The sequence below is a fragment of the Zeugodacus cucurbitae genome, chromosome 5 (assembly GCF_028554725.1).
Source record: "Zeugodacus cucurbitae isolate PBARC_wt_2022May chromosome 5, idZeuCucr1.2, whole genome shotgun sequence".
Taxonomy (NCBI): Eukaryota; Metazoa; Arthropoda; class Insecta; order Diptera; family Tephritidae; genus Zeugodacus; species Zeugodacus cucurbitae.
This window is the reverse complement of record NC_071670.1, coordinates 70,749,364-70,768,102: the sequence shown is the minus strand read 5'-3', so window position 1 is coordinate 70,768,102 and position 18,739 is coordinate 70,749,364. Positions and strand designations below refer to the sequence as shown.

Genomic DNA, 18,739 nt, shown 5'->3' with positions numbered 1-18,739 from the left:
GTCCCAAATACCAAATATCAGGACGTCGGTGCCTATGACTAATTTTACTCTCAAATATCATTAAAGTTTTCAGATATTTTATAGAAACCCAGAGATATTTTTCTTGTAATAAAGTGCCTCTGGGCCAAATAGCTGCCATATATCTAATATTAGGGATTTCAAACTTCCGGTGGACTTTATTTATATATATAATGATATTCTTTATTCTACAGATTTTATGCAGAATTGTGTGTTATCTTAAAAAAATTACATAAATAAATTGCCGGAGTATAAAATGTTCGGTTAGCCGAACTTAACCCTTCTTTTTCAATGCAAATATATATTAATCCTCTCATTAATATTGTTCCCTTCTATGATAATAATTGAATAAGTTTGTCGAACACGATAACGCCATAATATCACTTCACAAATACATACACCCGAGTATGCAATAACTGAGTTCCCGTCTATCAGCTGTCACTGTGGCTACTCCGACACTCACACAGGCTCTTACACACACTGACTCTCTCTGCACTTGATGCAGCTGTGAATGGCATCATTAAAGTCTTACCGACTACATTGATGGGATAAATATGTTTCGACAAATGGCTACGAAGACAAACTTCATGCATTAACAATAACAAAAGCAACAACAATAAAATGAGTGACAGACACTTTCAACTCGTTTCTGTTGCCAGCAAATGGATTGGAAGCTGCAATTAGTCAAATGACTGGCAAAAGTGAGCTGCAACGGGAGCTTAAATGCATAACGGGACTTATGCGAGTGCAATTCTCTTCATTCCCGAGAGAGAAAGAAGTTTCGCCCAAAGTGAAATTTATCGAATTGAGCGCAAGGCAAAACTTAAGTGCATTTCGTGAGCAAACTTCTCGCTGTCATAACTCACACTGTCGATCATTTAATTAAAAAACAAAAACAACAAAACCAAAAGTTTTTCAATTACGGCAATATTTCATAATAATACCGATTAAGTGCTGCCACTTCAGCTTTCAGTCTCGCCCCCACTTTTCATACTCTTTTGTTGCATTGAAAGCTTTAAAGCAATGAATTTGTTTACGCAAATAGTTAATAGCTAATAGCTCGTGAAAATATTCGTATTATTAGCAAAATTTGCAATAAAATTTCGCCACTGAATGCACGCCTTTAGCTAAGCAACTATTGAATATTCGCCGCTTATGCAATGATTCCATTGTCACATCATTCAATTCGGTTATTCTCGCTCATGCCTGTGCCTCTGTATGTGTGTATGTGTTTGTGTGTCTATAAATGCGCGTATTTTGTTAATTGCACTCATTTCGATTTCGTAATAACGGCACAATTCATTACACAATCCATTCGGCATTCCATAAGTGGCAGTCTGTTCTAGTTAACTCAACAGCTTTGTAGCACCGTTGAGTGTTCTGTTTGATTTGTTTTGTTCGGCTGCTTCTGTTTGAGAGTTTGGCTTTTGACATTCAACAGCTGCGACTGCCACTAACACCACCGCCGCCATCGTTTATTTAGAATGTCACTTACTATTAATAGTCGAGAATGATGCCAAAAAGCTGGGCGAATTTTCAAGTTAAACACGTTGAGAAAATGCATTTTTGAATTTTGGAAATCTTGGATTGCATATAATTTCTGATGAAAATATTTGCCACGAGTGTATGTTTTATGGTTTTTTTAAATATCTAACAAAAAGTTCGACCATTTTGAAGGCATTATGCCTTGCTTTTGGGGGACTTGTATAAAAATAGTATAGCTGGCGATGGCAGTACGAAATACCTCTAATCAAAGTCCAACTTTACTTTGTATTTGGTGCAATTTTAAACTTGAAACTATTAAGTATTTGTATAGGAACTTCAATTTGAGACCGCTGACCGATTGAGGATAGGTCCTCTAGAATCTTTTTTCGTTACAAAGTTCGATGTATTTCCATGAAGCCAATTTATAAGGTACTTTAAATCAATTAGACTGTTCTACTGATTTCGACAGATTCCCTTCTACATTCCGTTAGCCTTATTTAACCCTTTCGACCCCGACTTTTTTCCTGTGGTTTTAAAATTCCAAATAAATTTTTCTCCATTGGGACCATAAAAGAATGCCAAAAAGGGATTACAAACAAAATTTTTATTATGGGCGCTACAGGAGGTTGCTTGTGAGTAACATTGGGGCATGATGGTATACAAAAGTCATAAAGCGAAGATTTTGAATTCATGAAAAAATGCTATAATACATTTCGAATAAAAATGCATACTCATTTTTTCATTGAATTAAATTATTATAATAATTGGATCGATTTTAACAAACGTTTGCAAATTTTCGTTCACAAATTATCAACGACTTTAATGCACTATGCTAAAAAAACTATAAGAATAACGGTAAAGAATGTTGTTAACTGTTTTGATTTTCATTTTTAATATATTAATCTATAAGTAGCCACTTAAATCAAGTTAAAACATTGAACACAGCTTTTGCTTTAAGTCATCAAACTGGTGAAATTGCTCATAGGCAACGTCGGGGTCGAAAGGGTTAAAGATACTTATTCAGGCGTATTTATTTAGATACAACAAATGATTTCGCTAAATACCTAACCATGTCGCACAATGCCATATTAATCGCCGTCTGCTCTTCTAATAACTATAACATGCCAAATAATTCTTACTTCAATTAATAAATCACGAAAAAGGTGTGTCCAAACCACTCATAAATCATTGCAAATTTTTTTCAATTTGTTGTTATTGTAATTTTATCGAATGAAATCTATAATCACGCCAATGTTTACAGTTATGTAATTGATTAATTAAACGTTTTTCGTGTTTTTACAGTTATTGGATACTCAATATGGACTAAGACTCCCTTGTTTTTGGGCGCGTCGTGAACGCGTTTGAGCCAAACGCTCAGAAATTACTTTACAAAACCGAGAAAGGTAAATGGTGATTTGTTGTAGTGCATACTCGTATAATAAGTTTCTTTAGTTTTTGTGAGTGTAGAGAATCGCGATAGACGCACGTACGACAGCAACAAGCGATCGGCAAACATATCGTGTGTGTGTTTTGCCAACAAATCTGCAAACAAACAGAACGACTGACGGACGAATGGATAAATGAGTGAGAAGTTGTGAGCAGACAAGTGATTTATGTTATCAGCAACGTGAGCACCTGATTGCAGTTGAACGCCTGGGATATGTATGCATGCGAGCTTATTTGGATTGTAAAGAAAAGGAAAAAGCAGGAAACATGCATATGTTTGTGAGTGTCTGTCTTGAGTTCCTAAAGCATGTACATCACGCATGACACCCTTTATTTGGTTTGGTTTTGTTAGATTGTGGATGCTTTAGTAGCCATTTGGGAGCTTATTTTTCTCATGGAGCACACATTTACACAGCGAACCTGCCACATTCAGTTTGTTTGTTGTTTGCGTCTGTAGTCACCCTTGTGACAGGTCTACAAAGTCATTCAAACGTATTTGCTGCTCAAAGTGAAAAAGTTTTGATTTGAACTTTGTGCTTCTATAATTTCTCTGCTTGTGCTTTGAAGACCCATAATGGCTTCAAATTTTATTTTTTTGCCTCTTTGTCCATAACTATTTATGTATATGCCTCATATAGAAGCCATTAGTCGTGGCATAAGACACATGAATTTCTATTGACAGTAATAATTTGAAACAAACGAGAATTAAATACACAAGTTGTCAATACTTTCACTTTTACTTGGATAACATATAAATATAATATGATAGAGAAATTATTTTTTTTTTATATGTATTATCACAACTTTTTTTTAATAATTGTGCTTTGAAAATTTTTATTTTCAAAGATTGTTTTCAACTTATTTTTAAAAGCTTCCAAATTTTATTTCTATCTATTTCTTATCTAAGCCACATATATTTCCTGTACACTTCCCCTAGAGCAATTCAATTATCACCCAAATTGTTTGCTTTCCCTTGATCTTCATTGGCTTCAACAGAACTGTACATTTGCCCTTTGAGCTTTCACTTGTGCGCAAATAAATTTTTAAATTCGATGAAAATAATTAAATTGCTTAAAGGGACTGAGAAAACAACGCCTCAGACACCACTTTTGACCAGATACAAAATACACTTGTCTCCGGGCAAAACACTAACACTTGTAAGCTGTATTAATGAGAAAAGATAAGAATCTTGTCATCTTTCGAACTGCCAAACTTCGCCACGAATTCCCATTGCAATACACATACAAATTGTCAGCAATCACACCACTCTCCCAAAACCACACACACTCTACCCAAACCGTCTCCTCTCACTCCTCTGCAGCCGGTGTAAGAAAGCTCCATTGGTGCCTGATTGGCTCGTGCGAAAGCTGAAAATTTAATTGCGCACTTGTGGCTTGTGTGAATGTGTCTCTTCTCAACGCGTTGCATTTACTTTCACTTGCTCATTCCTTGCGGTTTCACACACACACGAAGCATTCCTCGGCACGTGTGAGTATGCTTGTGTGTCTCCTAAAGAAATATTAAGTCAGTTTGTCCCTTTCGATGACTTGAGTTAATCTTCACTGTTGATGACTTTACTTCCAGCAGCACTCATCATCACAGCAGCCTTCGTCCTTGCTCATTTCCTCATAAACACTTTTCTTAATTTGGTTCTATTCTGCTTCACTTCCTTGACTTTTGCTAGATCTTCAATTGCTTTATTTATTTGATTTCCTATTTTTCCTCACTTCCAGTGCCAGAGGAAGAGAAAGAGTGTGTGAACTTTTTCAATTCATCCTTATTATTGGTGTTGTTGTTGCTACAAAGTGTTGACACGACGAGTGGATCCAACTGATATATGGGCGATATATAAGTATCGTGAGCAACTGCATGTGTGTGTGTGTTTGAAATATTGAGGGAAATGAAGTGTTTTCATTAAAACCACAACTTGTATGCATGTATGTATATATGTATGTGTGTGTTTCTACATATGTATGTGAAGCAAGTGCATGAGTTCAGTTCACACATTAAGTGGTCTCGCACCGTAGTGGGATTTCAAAGTGGTTTGATAGAATTTAATTTGAAATCGCTTTAATCTGAAGCTAGTTTTGCGTTCTATTCTGTATTTAAGTGGCTGGTGTGTTGTTGTTAGCTTTAGTTGCACTCTATTATCTGGTCACTTAAGCTGGACAACTAGTTTGAGCACAATTTAATTTGTTATTGTTTATCATAATGCAATTTTATTCCGACCAGACATCAAATCAAATCTTAAATATTTCACTTTAGCTGTGTATATGTATGTGTGTAGAATTCTCCATAGTGTCTGCAGTGTGTTGACAATTTGATTGCGAAGCTGACATATTTGCTCTCACTGCTTCTGAGTTGAGTCAAATATTTGCAGATTAATGTGCTGTTAAACCATTACCGCTAACTGACGTAGTTAAATTTCTGTGAGTAAGAACTGGGAGAGATTTAGATAAAAACGGGAGGAAAGTTTTACGGAAATTTCTTCTAATATATGAAAGAATGTTTATATATATGTATAATAATAGTATTTAAAGCTTTTATGAAGGTTTGCATAATGATATATGAAACATACCCTTCCTAGAATTTACAATTGATTGACAATTTATTGACACACTGAACATACCTGAAAAGAAAAAAACAGATATTTAGTAAATGCTTTAGGGTAATTGTTTTAAAATTAGTTCATTTGAATAAAAAATAAACAAAAACAATTTTGAAGGTTGTCACCTTTTTGAGTTTTAAGCCATATAGTTTTTGTAAACGTATGAAATACTATAATTTACTCATAAACTTAAACCCAAATTTGTTTGGCACAATTCTGATTTTAATATATATTTTTTTATAAAATTAGGAACTACTAACTTCATTTACTTTGAACTTCTTGAGTCTAACATTTTGACAATATTTAGAACCAATGTACTTCTACACTAATGAATGGGGTCTAAAGCAGCGTACCGTTGAAAATATTTTTTTTGAGTGTTGCCACCTGTTAAAAGTTTGAAATAAACTAAAATTATTGACTTAATACAGTAAATTGGTAAATACCCTTAAAAATTAGAAAAAATAAATAAATGTAATAAATATATTACCAGAAGTTACCATCTGTTTGCATTTTCATAATATATTATATTCATTAATATTCAAATATTTCTTAAAAAGTTGATTTTTTTTTGTTTTATTAAACAAAGTTGAATTGGAAAAGAAAGATGAAACAAGAACAAATTAACAAATAATTAAGCACATTAAATGCCTATTGCCGACAGCTTTGCTGCTAATGACCACAAAAATAACAACAATAAAAACCACAAACAATAAAACCAATGTGAAACGAACGTGAAAGCGAATTGTATGCGAAACAAATGACAGACGTCGCCATAAAATGCAAATCACTTGACAGAAAAAAAGTTAAGCTTTAAAGAGCAGAGCAAAGCTGTGACACTGATGGTGGCTTTGGCCGTAAAATCTGCAACGAATGTCAATAACAGCCGCGTTGAATTTGAGTGTCGCCAACAACAACAGAAGTAACAATGATGGCGATGGAGATGACGGCATTAGAGCTCATTGAAATACATTAGCAAAATGGAACGCCGACAATCATACATACTCATACATATACATACTGACATTCAAACATACTCTTGGTGAACACACAAACACTTTTGAAAAATCACGTTCAACTCGAGCAAAGGACGAGACAGCATGCCATAATGTTGAGTTGAAGGCGAGCATTGCGGTAAATCAGACGAGTAGTTGGTTTTAAGGTTTGTACAAAATTAGCAACAAGGACTTGCGGTGGCAACATTTAAGCATGTATGTGTGTAGGTGTGTATAAATGTACATATATATGTATTGAAAATATTGACAATGGCACTGACAATGACCATCGCAAGTTATACCCTTGTGTGTGTGTGTGTGTGTGTAAATCTGTTCTATATAAAGAAGGCAGCGAAGCGCCAAGATGTATGCTAAGATTGTGCGCTGCAGTCGGGTTGTAAGAAGCAGAAGGAAGTGCGCTGCCATTCAAATACTGTTGCTGACGTTAATGATAATGCATGCGTATGCATTAACTCCAACAACAACAAATGTGCATATGCAAACGGGCGACAGTTGACGTTGGTTATGTATATGCCAGGCGTCTGCAGACGTTCTAGATAAGCTCACTGCTGATGCCGAAGCTTGTGTTGCTGCTGTGACTGTTGCTGACGCAGGCCATTCATGTTGACAGCGACAACTGCTGCTGCAGATGCACGAATCAGTCAGACGTTCATTTCATCATATCCACTTAAAAATGTAATCAAAAGCTTGCCAAATTCACTGAATGCGCATCGAATTATATATTCACTGGTGTAATATTATATGTATTAAATATCCTGTGTAGTATATGGCTGTATTTTGCAAGTCGCAGCTATGCATTTTGTGCATTCTTAAAGAAAAAGTCGATTTTATATGTTGATATGTCGAAATTGCAGATTCATTTGTTGAAATGACAAAGAAATTTAAAAATATTGTCTTCTTTTGAAGATATGAAAAGTCACTCCGAGAGGCATCATTTACCATCCAGGTATTTTTACAGCTGTCAACAAAACAGATTTGCATATAGTTTCTTTGGCGAGTAAGGCTGATATCCTTCATGATATGCGCGCATTCCTCATGTGATAAATTTTTATAATGTTTTTATCAAAGTCAAACTACTTTTTTTTTAATATTGCATACAACTACACACATCATTTGATATTTAAAATTCTCATGAATTTAGGAAATCCAGACACTTTCCTCATACAGCCATATAGCCACGCCATGGCGTATACGTAACTTTTTCATATTGCAAATATCATTTGTATACGAATGGGTGTTCATGTCCATTATCACATTTATGTCAAACACATTTCCCTTATTCTACTTGTAGAAATTGACAAATATGACACTTAAAGGATATTACGAATTTCAGTGACACAACTGCCACTTACATGGGTCCCCATAAGAGTATATGAAACCGTTCAGCGCCGCTATTGTTATTGACATTTAGTATGGATAAAGACAATATGCTGTAGCTGTCGCTGCTGCTGCTGTTATGTACTTCCTACATGCAGTTTTGCCACTTTCGCAGCAGTATACCCCATTGTTTTCAACTTAAATTGTATAATGCAACAAAATGACAGAATTCATAAATTCCCATTTCGATTCATTTCTGTTTGCCTCGTTTTCGGTGCAGTGCACAGCAAGCTGCTACAAGTATGTATCGCTTTTTAAATGGAATTTTTCGCCAAGTCTGTGCTTTTTTAATGCCATCCAATACTGAGAATTATGCAAGGGCAATACTGGAGAAAATTCAAAAGTGGGCGTTACTGAGAGCTTGATCTTTCAGTGGTAATTTTCGTTTGAATTCAGAGAGATATTCAGAAATTCCGTTGAAAGTTTCACACTATTAATTTGACTATTGGAATTTAATTTAATATTGAATATTTATTTACCATTTTATTTTAATGTTTCAAGTTAAAACGAAAACATGATATTTTCTCTTGTTTTATGTTCGTCCACATCTTTACAAGAAATGTCTTTTTAAAATGTTTACAGAATGTATTTATTTGTACCAGTATTATTCGAAACCTTTTTCCTTTGGAAAATTCGGATAACTCAAAAATTAAAGGCGTATAACTTCAACAAATACACGGTATATGATATGAAAAGGCTCGATGGAGTTCTACATACTAAATTGAAATCATCTTCGTATATCGGTCTATATTTGAGAAGGCTTATTGAAATTGACTCGTAAAGATCTGCTTTGCATAGTACAATGCAATTTGGTGCCGAAGATTACATCGAACCATACCTTGCTTCAAGTATCAAATATTGAATATACATATATGAGGCTTGAAGCAAGCCTTTATATGATTCCAGGACTAACATATAAGTGAAAGGTATCCCAGCAAAAATAACTTTATTCATCGATATGGTTATCTTAGACACGAAATAACAATAGTTATTACGTTCCTCGATATCTTGATATATATCGGTAAATATCGGACACTTATAGCTATGAATCTCAATAAAATGTGGTTCTTTTGAGAAAATTGTATCACTACTAAAAAGTTGCTCTATCGATTCACTACTTCTTGCTAACTTAACTGATTCTTATTCGTTTGCTTTACTAACTCGTACATATGATGGATTGGTTGCAAAAACAGTAAATTTGGATATTTTTTGACTTTAATATCGAAGGCTGCGTTTCTTAAAACTTTTAATTACTTTAGGATACTCATATGTCATTCCATTTACTCTGAGCAAAACTCAATTAACTGTCAAAAAAGAAATTTAAATCGCATAATGTTATAATATTCAAACACCCAACACAACATGCAAAACTCACATGAAAAACATTTTAGAAACATTCTGAGTTATTTTAAGAAATTATTAAGGAATAAAATGGACAGATATTGTAATAAATGGCATGAGTGAAGGCAGAAAGTTAAATTGTTTTCTCGTTTGTTACATTTCGAAAGCTAACCGAGCAAAACTGCTGGTTCAGGGGATAAGACTTTATGACCAAATGTTATGTGTTGCAACTACAACAACAGTTCAGGACTGTGTTAAATAATAGTGGTGGCAACTGAAGTAAGTAAGTTATTTAATTCTTCTTTTTATAAAAAAACATTTCTCAATTAAAAACATACGCCCGAGGCGACGGAAATGAAATTTATATGCACGCTTTTACTTGCTCGTGCGTTTAAGAGGCGACCAGCTGCACTTGGCGGTCATGCGGGTCAATGGGTTTGCATGCAACTAAATATGCAAAACTATTCACTTATGCGCACATCTTCAAACATGAAAAGAAGAGAGCTACACAAAAACAAAAAAATTTAAGTGAAAGTGTGAAAGTAACTAATATACATATTATACGCACATATGTATATTAGTAAGGGTTAAAGGCAGGGAGATATCTTCACTTCACGCAAATGTCGGCACATTTGCATACTTTAAGGCGCACTACCTCAATTACTGCACCCATAATAGATTTAGAGCACAAAATAAATTGTATTCCCGATGATTCAATGAACGTTGATAACACAAACCATTTGAGCGCCTGTGTGTATGCTACAGTGTGTGAGTGTGTTTTTTAAGTAAACAACAAAACATTCTAACAACAATGGCGACAATAAAAACAACAATGGCTGCGGCATATCGAGAGTTTTTCAACACATTTGACACTTACAAGGGCGCTTCACCTCAGTAAGCGCTCTACTCCATTCCGTACAGTTTGCGTTGCCACCCGGCGGCGAATAAAAGTGGAGCACCGAAACGAAAGTTAGACAGCGATTTTATGTATTTTTATTGCTCCATTCTTTGTAAACTTTGTTGTTGTTGTTGGTTTTTATTGTCCCCGTTTGTGCACTTTGTGTTTGTTATTCTCGCCATCGGCATTTTACATGCATTTACTTTGGACGAGTTTGCGCTGGCGATGGCTACAAATTACTTTGGAAAACATTAAACGCAATTTTCAGCCGTCAGCTTGGAGGGCAGGGAAAACACGAAACACTGAAAGTCTTGTTTCGCTTTGTAATTCGGCAAATAGGTGAGTAGAGAAGCTGTGAAAGTGATAATTGGTGTGAAGTGGATTTTTTCGCGCTCGTCAACGGCTCTGAAAGCAAAATCCGCTTTTCTTCAAATCGCCGACTAAATGCTTGAATAAATATAGAAAACCCATATAGTCTGTGAGATGATATGAAACCAAAGGACAAATAAATTAATTTCGTGGAGTTAAGTGAGAATTGGCTCATTTTAATGCTGCTGTTGTCTTTGCCCAGAGGGTCGGTTCGGACTAAAATTGAATGAAATCAAATATTTTGTGAAAACTATAATAGTAATAATTCCCATAAAGTTTCCATAAAAATTGTAATAGAGGTAGATACTAGTAAACAAAACTGGAAATATATTACATTTTTATTAATTTTTAGTTTCATTTAAATTCTGTTTTGGCTAGAAATAAAGTAATAAAAATAAAGAAAATTATGATTAGACAAATTGAGCTAAGCATGATAATCCTCTTTTACTTTTCTTTTATGAAAAACTATTTCGCTGTTTCACAAAAGATTAGGCCAGTCTTTTTCGCAACAAATTGATCGCCATAATCCCCACTCAAGTTCAGGCAACTCTCTTTATTTGCTTTTATCTATGCGCAACTGAACGCTATAATTTACATAATTAAACATTTTAAAATGAAATTGCAACATTAATTTGCACTAATTTTATCTGTTAACTCATCTCAAATGCAACCGAGCATTTATTATTCATGGGCGGCGCAGTGGTTGTGCGCAATTGCATTTTCAGGCACTAAATATTGTAATAATAATCGCATTAGTTGAAATGTCTGTATTTTATTCATGAGTTTGCTTTCGCTCTTTACATGATTGAACAGGTAAACTGTGGTTCGCCACATTAGTTTCAATAAAAATGTAAGCGAATGAAATACGCCTACATACAGACATATGTTCAATATATGAATTGAAGAATACAGGGTGTTTTTTTGGAAGAAATTTTAGAAGAAATCAAACACATGTAACTTAATGTTATAATAGAAAAGAATTCTGCTTTATTATAAAGATACGGGTTTGCCTTTATGTTTTAGTAATTATTACGGGCAAATGCGGCGGTCGCTGGACACAAGTGCTGGCTCAAATAAATTCCCGCCAAGAGACCCAATATTCGATCTATTCTTCTTCTATATTCTTTGCAGCAATTGGGACCGTTTGATAGCAATAAATATTGTTCCGGAATAAGTCTGTTCATTATAAAATGGCAAACTAAAATGAGCATAAATCAAGTAACAGCTGCCAAGAAGACCAACACCAAAAAAGATGTTGGCATACGTCTAAAAAATACCCGTTATCGTTTTAGGGTTATAGTATATATATTTTTAACATTAAACTAAACAAAAATAAACATAATTATTATCTACTATACCAGTACGAAACACCAAGGCCCAACAAACGCACCCACCCTAGTATGTACACCTCTGTTATTATATATTTGTGTATTATCGTGCAGGTTATGGGTGCGACCACATTTTTATTAAAAATGCAAGAGGCCAACAATTGAAATGGAATTTATATGCGAGCAGTGTGTCATGCCTGCATATTTGAATAAAATCGATATGTCGATGTCGGCAGTCGACCCGCAATGGCATGCTGAAATAGGACAAAGGGGCGCTGGACAATTTGCGCATATTAAAGTGCCCCACCGAACCGAGCTCTCGCTGACACAAAACGTCGTGTTAAAGGCGCTCGAGCATTTCGAATACGCGATGTTTGTCTGTCTGTTTATGTGTGTGTGAGTTCAAATGTGTTTGGGTTAGAAGCAACAGGCGTCTGCTGCTCGGCAGACAAGGCATTTGCTTTGGCTTACATGGCAACCACCTTTGTTGTTGTTGATTAATAAAAGAGTATTTTGTGTCGCCCTTTTTATGTTGGCCCACATCTTTCGGTTTGCACCAATTCCGCCTTTGCCATATTCGCTTCATTCATTCGCATTGTTCTTGCGTGCAAAGTGGCTTATGAAATATTCAAATGACATATTTATTCGCTAGGAAATAACGGAGGCTCTATAAGAAAGCTTATGGGGTTGCACTGAATTTTTACATGCGAGAAATGATTAATTTTATTCGTTCTTCATTAGCATGTATTGTTTATGATTTGAAATTCCAAAACGGAGAAAGGAAGTCACGTCGCGTGCAACGGATATTTTCTTAGAAACGTAAGAATGTGAGCTCAAAATTCCAATGCGTCGTTTGCAACTTATTGAAATTGAGTATTTCAAGCACGCTAGTCAATAGTTTCACTGCAACGAAATTGTGTTACGCAACAAAATTACGTCACGTGCACCGCCGTTAGAAAAAGGACTTTGATTATTATTTTTAAATATTGACCATAAAAGATATGAAGTTGATTTGAAAAAAATAGGGTAGGTTGCCACCTGTTTTATTTTGTTTAATTGAATAAAACCTAGTAAACAAATGTACACTATAAAATAAAGTAATTTTAAAGAGCTTAAAATAAAACTGAAAAATGTAAAAATATATTTTAAAGGAGAGTTGCCACCTGTTTAAAAATGATTTTAAGAAGTATACGCCGTCGTGCGCATTGTGCAGTAATTTTCATTTCTAAATAATTCAGAGACATAATTAAATTCCATTTAAAGCTACGCAGCTCATAACACACTTATGCATACACACACTGCATATGGAAGCACTAGTGCGTATGAGTGATGGTGAGCCAAACGCCTAAATACACATTTTCTTCAAGCGAGCAGAACTAAAGGCGCACATGAGCGCTGCAAATTCAATGAGAATTCAGTCAATGAGATTCAAAAAAATAACTACGAATGAGGAGACGAAGGAAACAGCAATAATTACTTAAGGCATCGGCAGGCTTACGATTGGTTGCATACATTTTCACATTTCCAAACAAAGACTGGAACGCTTCTACTTACAAAATAATATAAAGCAGGCAAATATTAAATGCTTGAAGGATAATAATCAATTACTGCAGTTAAACGCTTTCAGGGATTTGTGCAGTTGATTAGAAATAAATTTGTGTTTATTGAATATCTGAATGAAATGGAACGATTAGCCTATATTCCCAATTTTCTTTTCAAATCTACGTTCTTTAATGCGGGTTTAATGACAAAAGGCAGGCGATTAATAAATTCACTGACAACGAGATGACCTTGAATATATCAAGTGTGCATGCGAGTATGGATATTCGAAGCGAATCTGTATGCTCGCTTCCAAAATCGCCAAAATCACAGCTCAAATGTGTGTCAAACAAAGCAAACTGTGAGTTAAAAGGTTAGAAAGACCGGAAATAAAAGTTAAGTATGCCTTTAAGTAAATACAAATTGAAAGTAGTAAGAAAGTAGGTCACGGAATTTATCCCTCATAATGGATCAAACTCACGAAGTCATTCATTCTACGAAATAAATATAAATGCCACAAGTGCGGTTGGGGGCGCTTCAAACGTATCTGAATGTGCGTGTAAGTCTGTGTAAATGTGGTGAGGGCAGTGCAACGACAAGCATCAAGAAAGACAGGGCGTTGTTGAAACACTGGAAACGCGAGTATACTGCGGCCACATAAAGTTAACATTGACGCTTGCGGTCGGCTCTGTAGTTGAGAGGCTTAGAAGTTGATGATATGAATTCCAATAAATTTGCCTTAACAAGGAAGTGTAATCGGAGAGTTTATAAATAGGATAAGACGCCTCGTCACGAAAAATATAAGAGGATATGCAGTGATAAAGTTACTTGTATTCGGAAGAGCTACTTAGGCAGAATAATTAATCATTACAGAGTATAAAAAATACTCTGAAATTTAAAGCATTTTGTGGGCTGCTTTGATGGTAACTGAGACGAGCAGTAGCTGCATTGTAATAACGCTATGGTGTCATGCTTTGTTATTTAGCCTGTCACTTATATTTAAATAATCTAACTATTAATAGCACCTTGAATGTGCTTTACTACAACTGCTTTAAGTAAATTTAGGCATCGAAAGTACTCTTGAATAGATAACCATTCCATAGTTTAGAGCTGAGATAAAAGAGCTTATTTGCCTTATTGCCCTCTACCGCTATTAAATTGTAATTTCTATACAGAAATGAGCTATGAATTTGGCCGCCAGCAAAGATTGTCTGTTTACTTCGACGAGAAAAGGTTGCTGTTTGTATTAGAGGCGACTCACATTCATTCATTCATACATATAATATATAGCTGGGGCGGTCACTGAACTATCTATTGTGCGCTGCCTCGTCGCTTTCCTCCGCCGCAATCACTTCACAGTGTCTATAATATCTATGAACTATTACCGCTTAAAGCAAACTAACTGTTTCTATATAATTTGCAAAATAACGGAAATGATTGGCGCTGCACAGCTTCGTGTGTTTACAATTTACTTGTAAGGTCGTTCGTTGACTTCGCGGCGCCGCCAACTGCGCTAAACACAACACAACAAGCGAAGAGAGAATCAATTGTTATTGTATATTTACCTTTTCCATTTGATCTGCTATAATGAAAAATCAATTTATTTGCTGCGCCGGTTGAGAAGAGTCTTAAATTTGACTATAAAATACTGAAAGATTCTGCAAATTTTGTGAAACATTTGTTCGCTCGTCACTCTTTGAAGTTGTTTGTGTTTGCGCTCTCTTAATTTTATGCTAATTTTCGTTGCGGTTACACGCAATCAACGGTTGATTACTTGCTCATTTACTGCGCACGTCACAACGACATAAATAAATATTTGAGCCGCCTACTTCCCCTTCACTCTACTTAATTACTTTTTAATTAATGTTTACAGTCGTGTCCAACAGCGCCACCGTCCAGCGTCACCCTGTAATCCTGTGTGGAAGTCCACTTGAGTAGCGCATCTCACAGCCAAATTGTTGGTGTTGTTGGTGCCGGTCTAAAGTTTCTCTAGCGAATCTTTCCCTCTTCCTCTGTGCACTTTAATATTTGTTATTGCGGTAATTATTTGTTGGTCATTATTTCCTAATTTGACTTGTTTATTACTCTCTTTTTCGCGACAAAGTTTTGCGAATTTTTCATTGTCGATTCATAATTGAAAACCTGTGAAGGTAATTAAGCAGAAAGCTGATAATGGAGTATTGTATATTGAGAGGCTGCTAATTTAGCATTAAATTTTCATCGATTAACGAACAAAATCAATTGTGATAAAGTGGTTAATTTAGAGGACTAGACTAGAAATGCAAGAGTCTTGTGGTGAATAAGGATCACATTATATTCGAATGCCATAACCTCAAAGTTATAGACAATTTCGTTCATCTTAACACCAGCCTAATCATCGATGGCAATATCAGTCTCGTTATCCAATGCGGAATATATTACTCTTAACATCAATTGCTACTATCCTTGATAAAGTAGGAAAATGAGAAGTAAATTCTCTTGATACTATACTATACTTTATAAAAATCTATTTTATTTTTTCAACGCAACCCTATATAAATATGCCTAGAAATAAACCTAATACGAAAAGTTTTTAAATTGAGTAGCTCTATAACTATTTATTTACTAAAAAGGGAGCAACATTAATAATCCGAAAAACATCTAATCTACTTTATTATTATTAATTTATTGGAGTTATTTAATATAATTATATATTTTCTCTTAAATATGTTGAAAGATTTTTTTCCAAGTTTTTTATGCAAAAAATAAAATAAAAAAATTTGCGATGATTTTTCTTCATTACTGAGGGGTTGTGGTAAAAAGAAACAACCCTAGTTAATGTAGCGCATTCCTACGCAAAATGCTTGAAGTCCACCAAAACTTAGGCACATTCACACAAATTGCAACTTCTATTTGGCAGCCAATATAACAACACAAACAAGCGGCCGCTAGAAAAAATGACATTTCAAAGTTTCTTTAACGCCGAAGAATAAAAGGCGCCATAAAAAAAGCGACAGCAGTAATAACTCTGAAAAACTTGAACGGCTATGCGGTGATAAGGCAGCTGCGTGCCTGTATGTCTATGTTTGTGGAAGCAGTGACAAATGAAAAGCCAAACTATGAAAGAGACATTTGACAGTTACGGCAAGTGGTTGCCCACTAAACCAACCAAAAGCAACAACAAACTTTTATAAAATTATAGCTGAACAGTTAGTAAACAGCACGCGCTGAAAGTATTCGCATACATACATACACACGAAAGAATAACAAAGTGAAACTATTTGCTGCTGACTGACTGACTTCACACTTACCTCAGACATTTTTAGATTCTTTCGCATCCAGCTAGGTCGTATGAGGAACTCTTTATTAGCGCGCACGCGTGTGTTTATCGTAAGTTTCTTGAAGTGTGAAAATCTCAGCGCGCCACGCGTTGCCACTTCAGGTTATCGCTCTTGTCCGTTATGTGCTGTGGCTCAGCTGATTGTTGATTGGCGTGTGCCCCAATGGAGCACACGGCGTATAATCAATTTTATGACACCAGCACCAATGCTCACTCACACACACGTAAATGTAAGTTTTAAGTTTATGCGCAAGATTGGCTTTATTTTATTAACTGTTTGCATGAATATTTTATTTTTGTTTATTTATTTTTATTAACTTATTTTAATTTTTCCAAATTGTATTTCCATTGAATTTTAAAAGCCCATATAAATAATGTTAAGCTTTTCAGTTTGAATTTGGTTTTAGTAGCGCTTAGTTCGTTGCAATAAAGATTTTATGTTGAATATTTCACAGAATGTGGTAAACATGATTAACACTTGGTCTGGTTGCTTTGTTGATGCCGATAAGTCACAGCAGCTGAAAGCTCAGCTTCAGTTTGCTGAAAGAAGAAAGATTAGCAATTTTAAAATAGTGTGACACTTGATTAAGATAATGAAATATAAACATGTGAAATAAAGACACTTTCATCACTTCATAAGTAAAATTGTTAAATGGATGTAAGCTTTTGGATTTAGCAACATTTAGTAAAATAAATATTTTTCCACACACAAAAGATGACTCACTATCTATCTAATCTACTATTGATGCTGAAAAGACAACAAAATATAAACTTTTCAGATCTTTTTTTTGCATCAAAGTGCCAGCAGCTTATATAAGCAATTTAATTTATTGACACTGCAAAGCTGCCACTCATTTTAAGCCGCAAAATCATAATATTTTTGTTTGCCATCAAATATAAACGCGAAAATATTCCGCGACACAATTGCAGCGGGCGGCAATGCGGAAGGGGGATCAATAAAATTTTGCACATATGGACAATGTTTTATATATAGAAATGAGCCACAAGCGAAACACAAATAAAGGCGGCAATCAGTCAGAAGACACATGTGACTCGCAAGTCACGCTTAATTAGTAGTTTGTGTGTGTCGGCCCAACGGGAGACTCGCTTGTTTATTTACACAAGAGGACAGAAATAAATTTCCCCAAATAAAAAGTTAATAACTTTTGTTTATATTTTTCGTTCGATCAAATGAAGTTTGCTAAGAAAGTTATGCCCAAAATAAAAAAATAAAAAAGAGGGGATGTTGGCAAGCTGTTACTTCCTTTGGAATTATTTATACCTGATTTGAGAGTAAATATTTTTTTATTTATTTGAAATTATAATGAAGATTTATTCGGTTAATATATTATTAAAATAAATTGAAATATTTTAGTAAAAAAAGAATAATAATTTTAGCCTAGAAATTGTAGGTCCAGAATTCACTTCTAACTGATTGATGTTCCATATTTATTATGCTTATAGTCAGAACGCCATTTTAATGTGGCCTGTGTCTCTATTGCCACCCTCCTATCGAGACATAATTGTGTTGATAGCTATGGTGTAGTAATATTAAATGAAGGTAAACAGTCATGTTGCTGTAGCTCATCTTCATCTCAACACCAGCAAATAATTGCTCAAATAATATATAATTATGAACATAACTGTGACTATATATAACATAAATGTTTATGTATATCAATGTATATGAATTCATCAAAGCATACTTGCGTGCGCTTAATCAGATTCAATTCGTTTGCGGCGCAATATTGACGTGGAGTTGTAATTTAGTGGCGCCATGTTGGCAATGTCAAATATTATAAACAACAATTTCTCACTTATGTAACCACATATATACATATGCTGATGTATAGATAAATGAAAAACATTAAAACGTAGTTCATCTTTTGCAAAAACGCTTAGCGCGTGGCAACATAAAAACACAATTATGTCGTTATGTTTACCTCGCAGGCACTTTTTGTTGTATTTTCATTTAATAAGTTAATTTAAATTGTGTAT

General features: G+C 34.8%; 1 protein-coding gene across 4 annotated transcripts in view; it reads right to left on the bottom strand.

Annotated features, from left to right (window-relative positions):
- The window catches only part of LOC105219296 (adenylate cyclase type 9), a 163,193-nt gene that overhangs the window by 31,728 nt on the left and 112,726 nt on the right, over positions 1 to 18,739 (bottom strand). Inside the window, exon 1 of one of the 4 annotated variants that reach the window (XM_054231219.1) lies at positions 16,713 to 16,960. The exons of the other annotated variants lie outside the window; for them this stretch is intronic. Coding sequence (XP_054087194.1) covers positions 16,713 to 16,739 — 27 coding nt within the window. The 5' untranslated portion in view covers positions 16,740 to 16,960. Of the gene's footprint in view, positions 1 to 16,712; positions 16,961 to 18,739 lie in introns of those variants that run through there. 4 annotated transcript variants of the gene reach the window in all.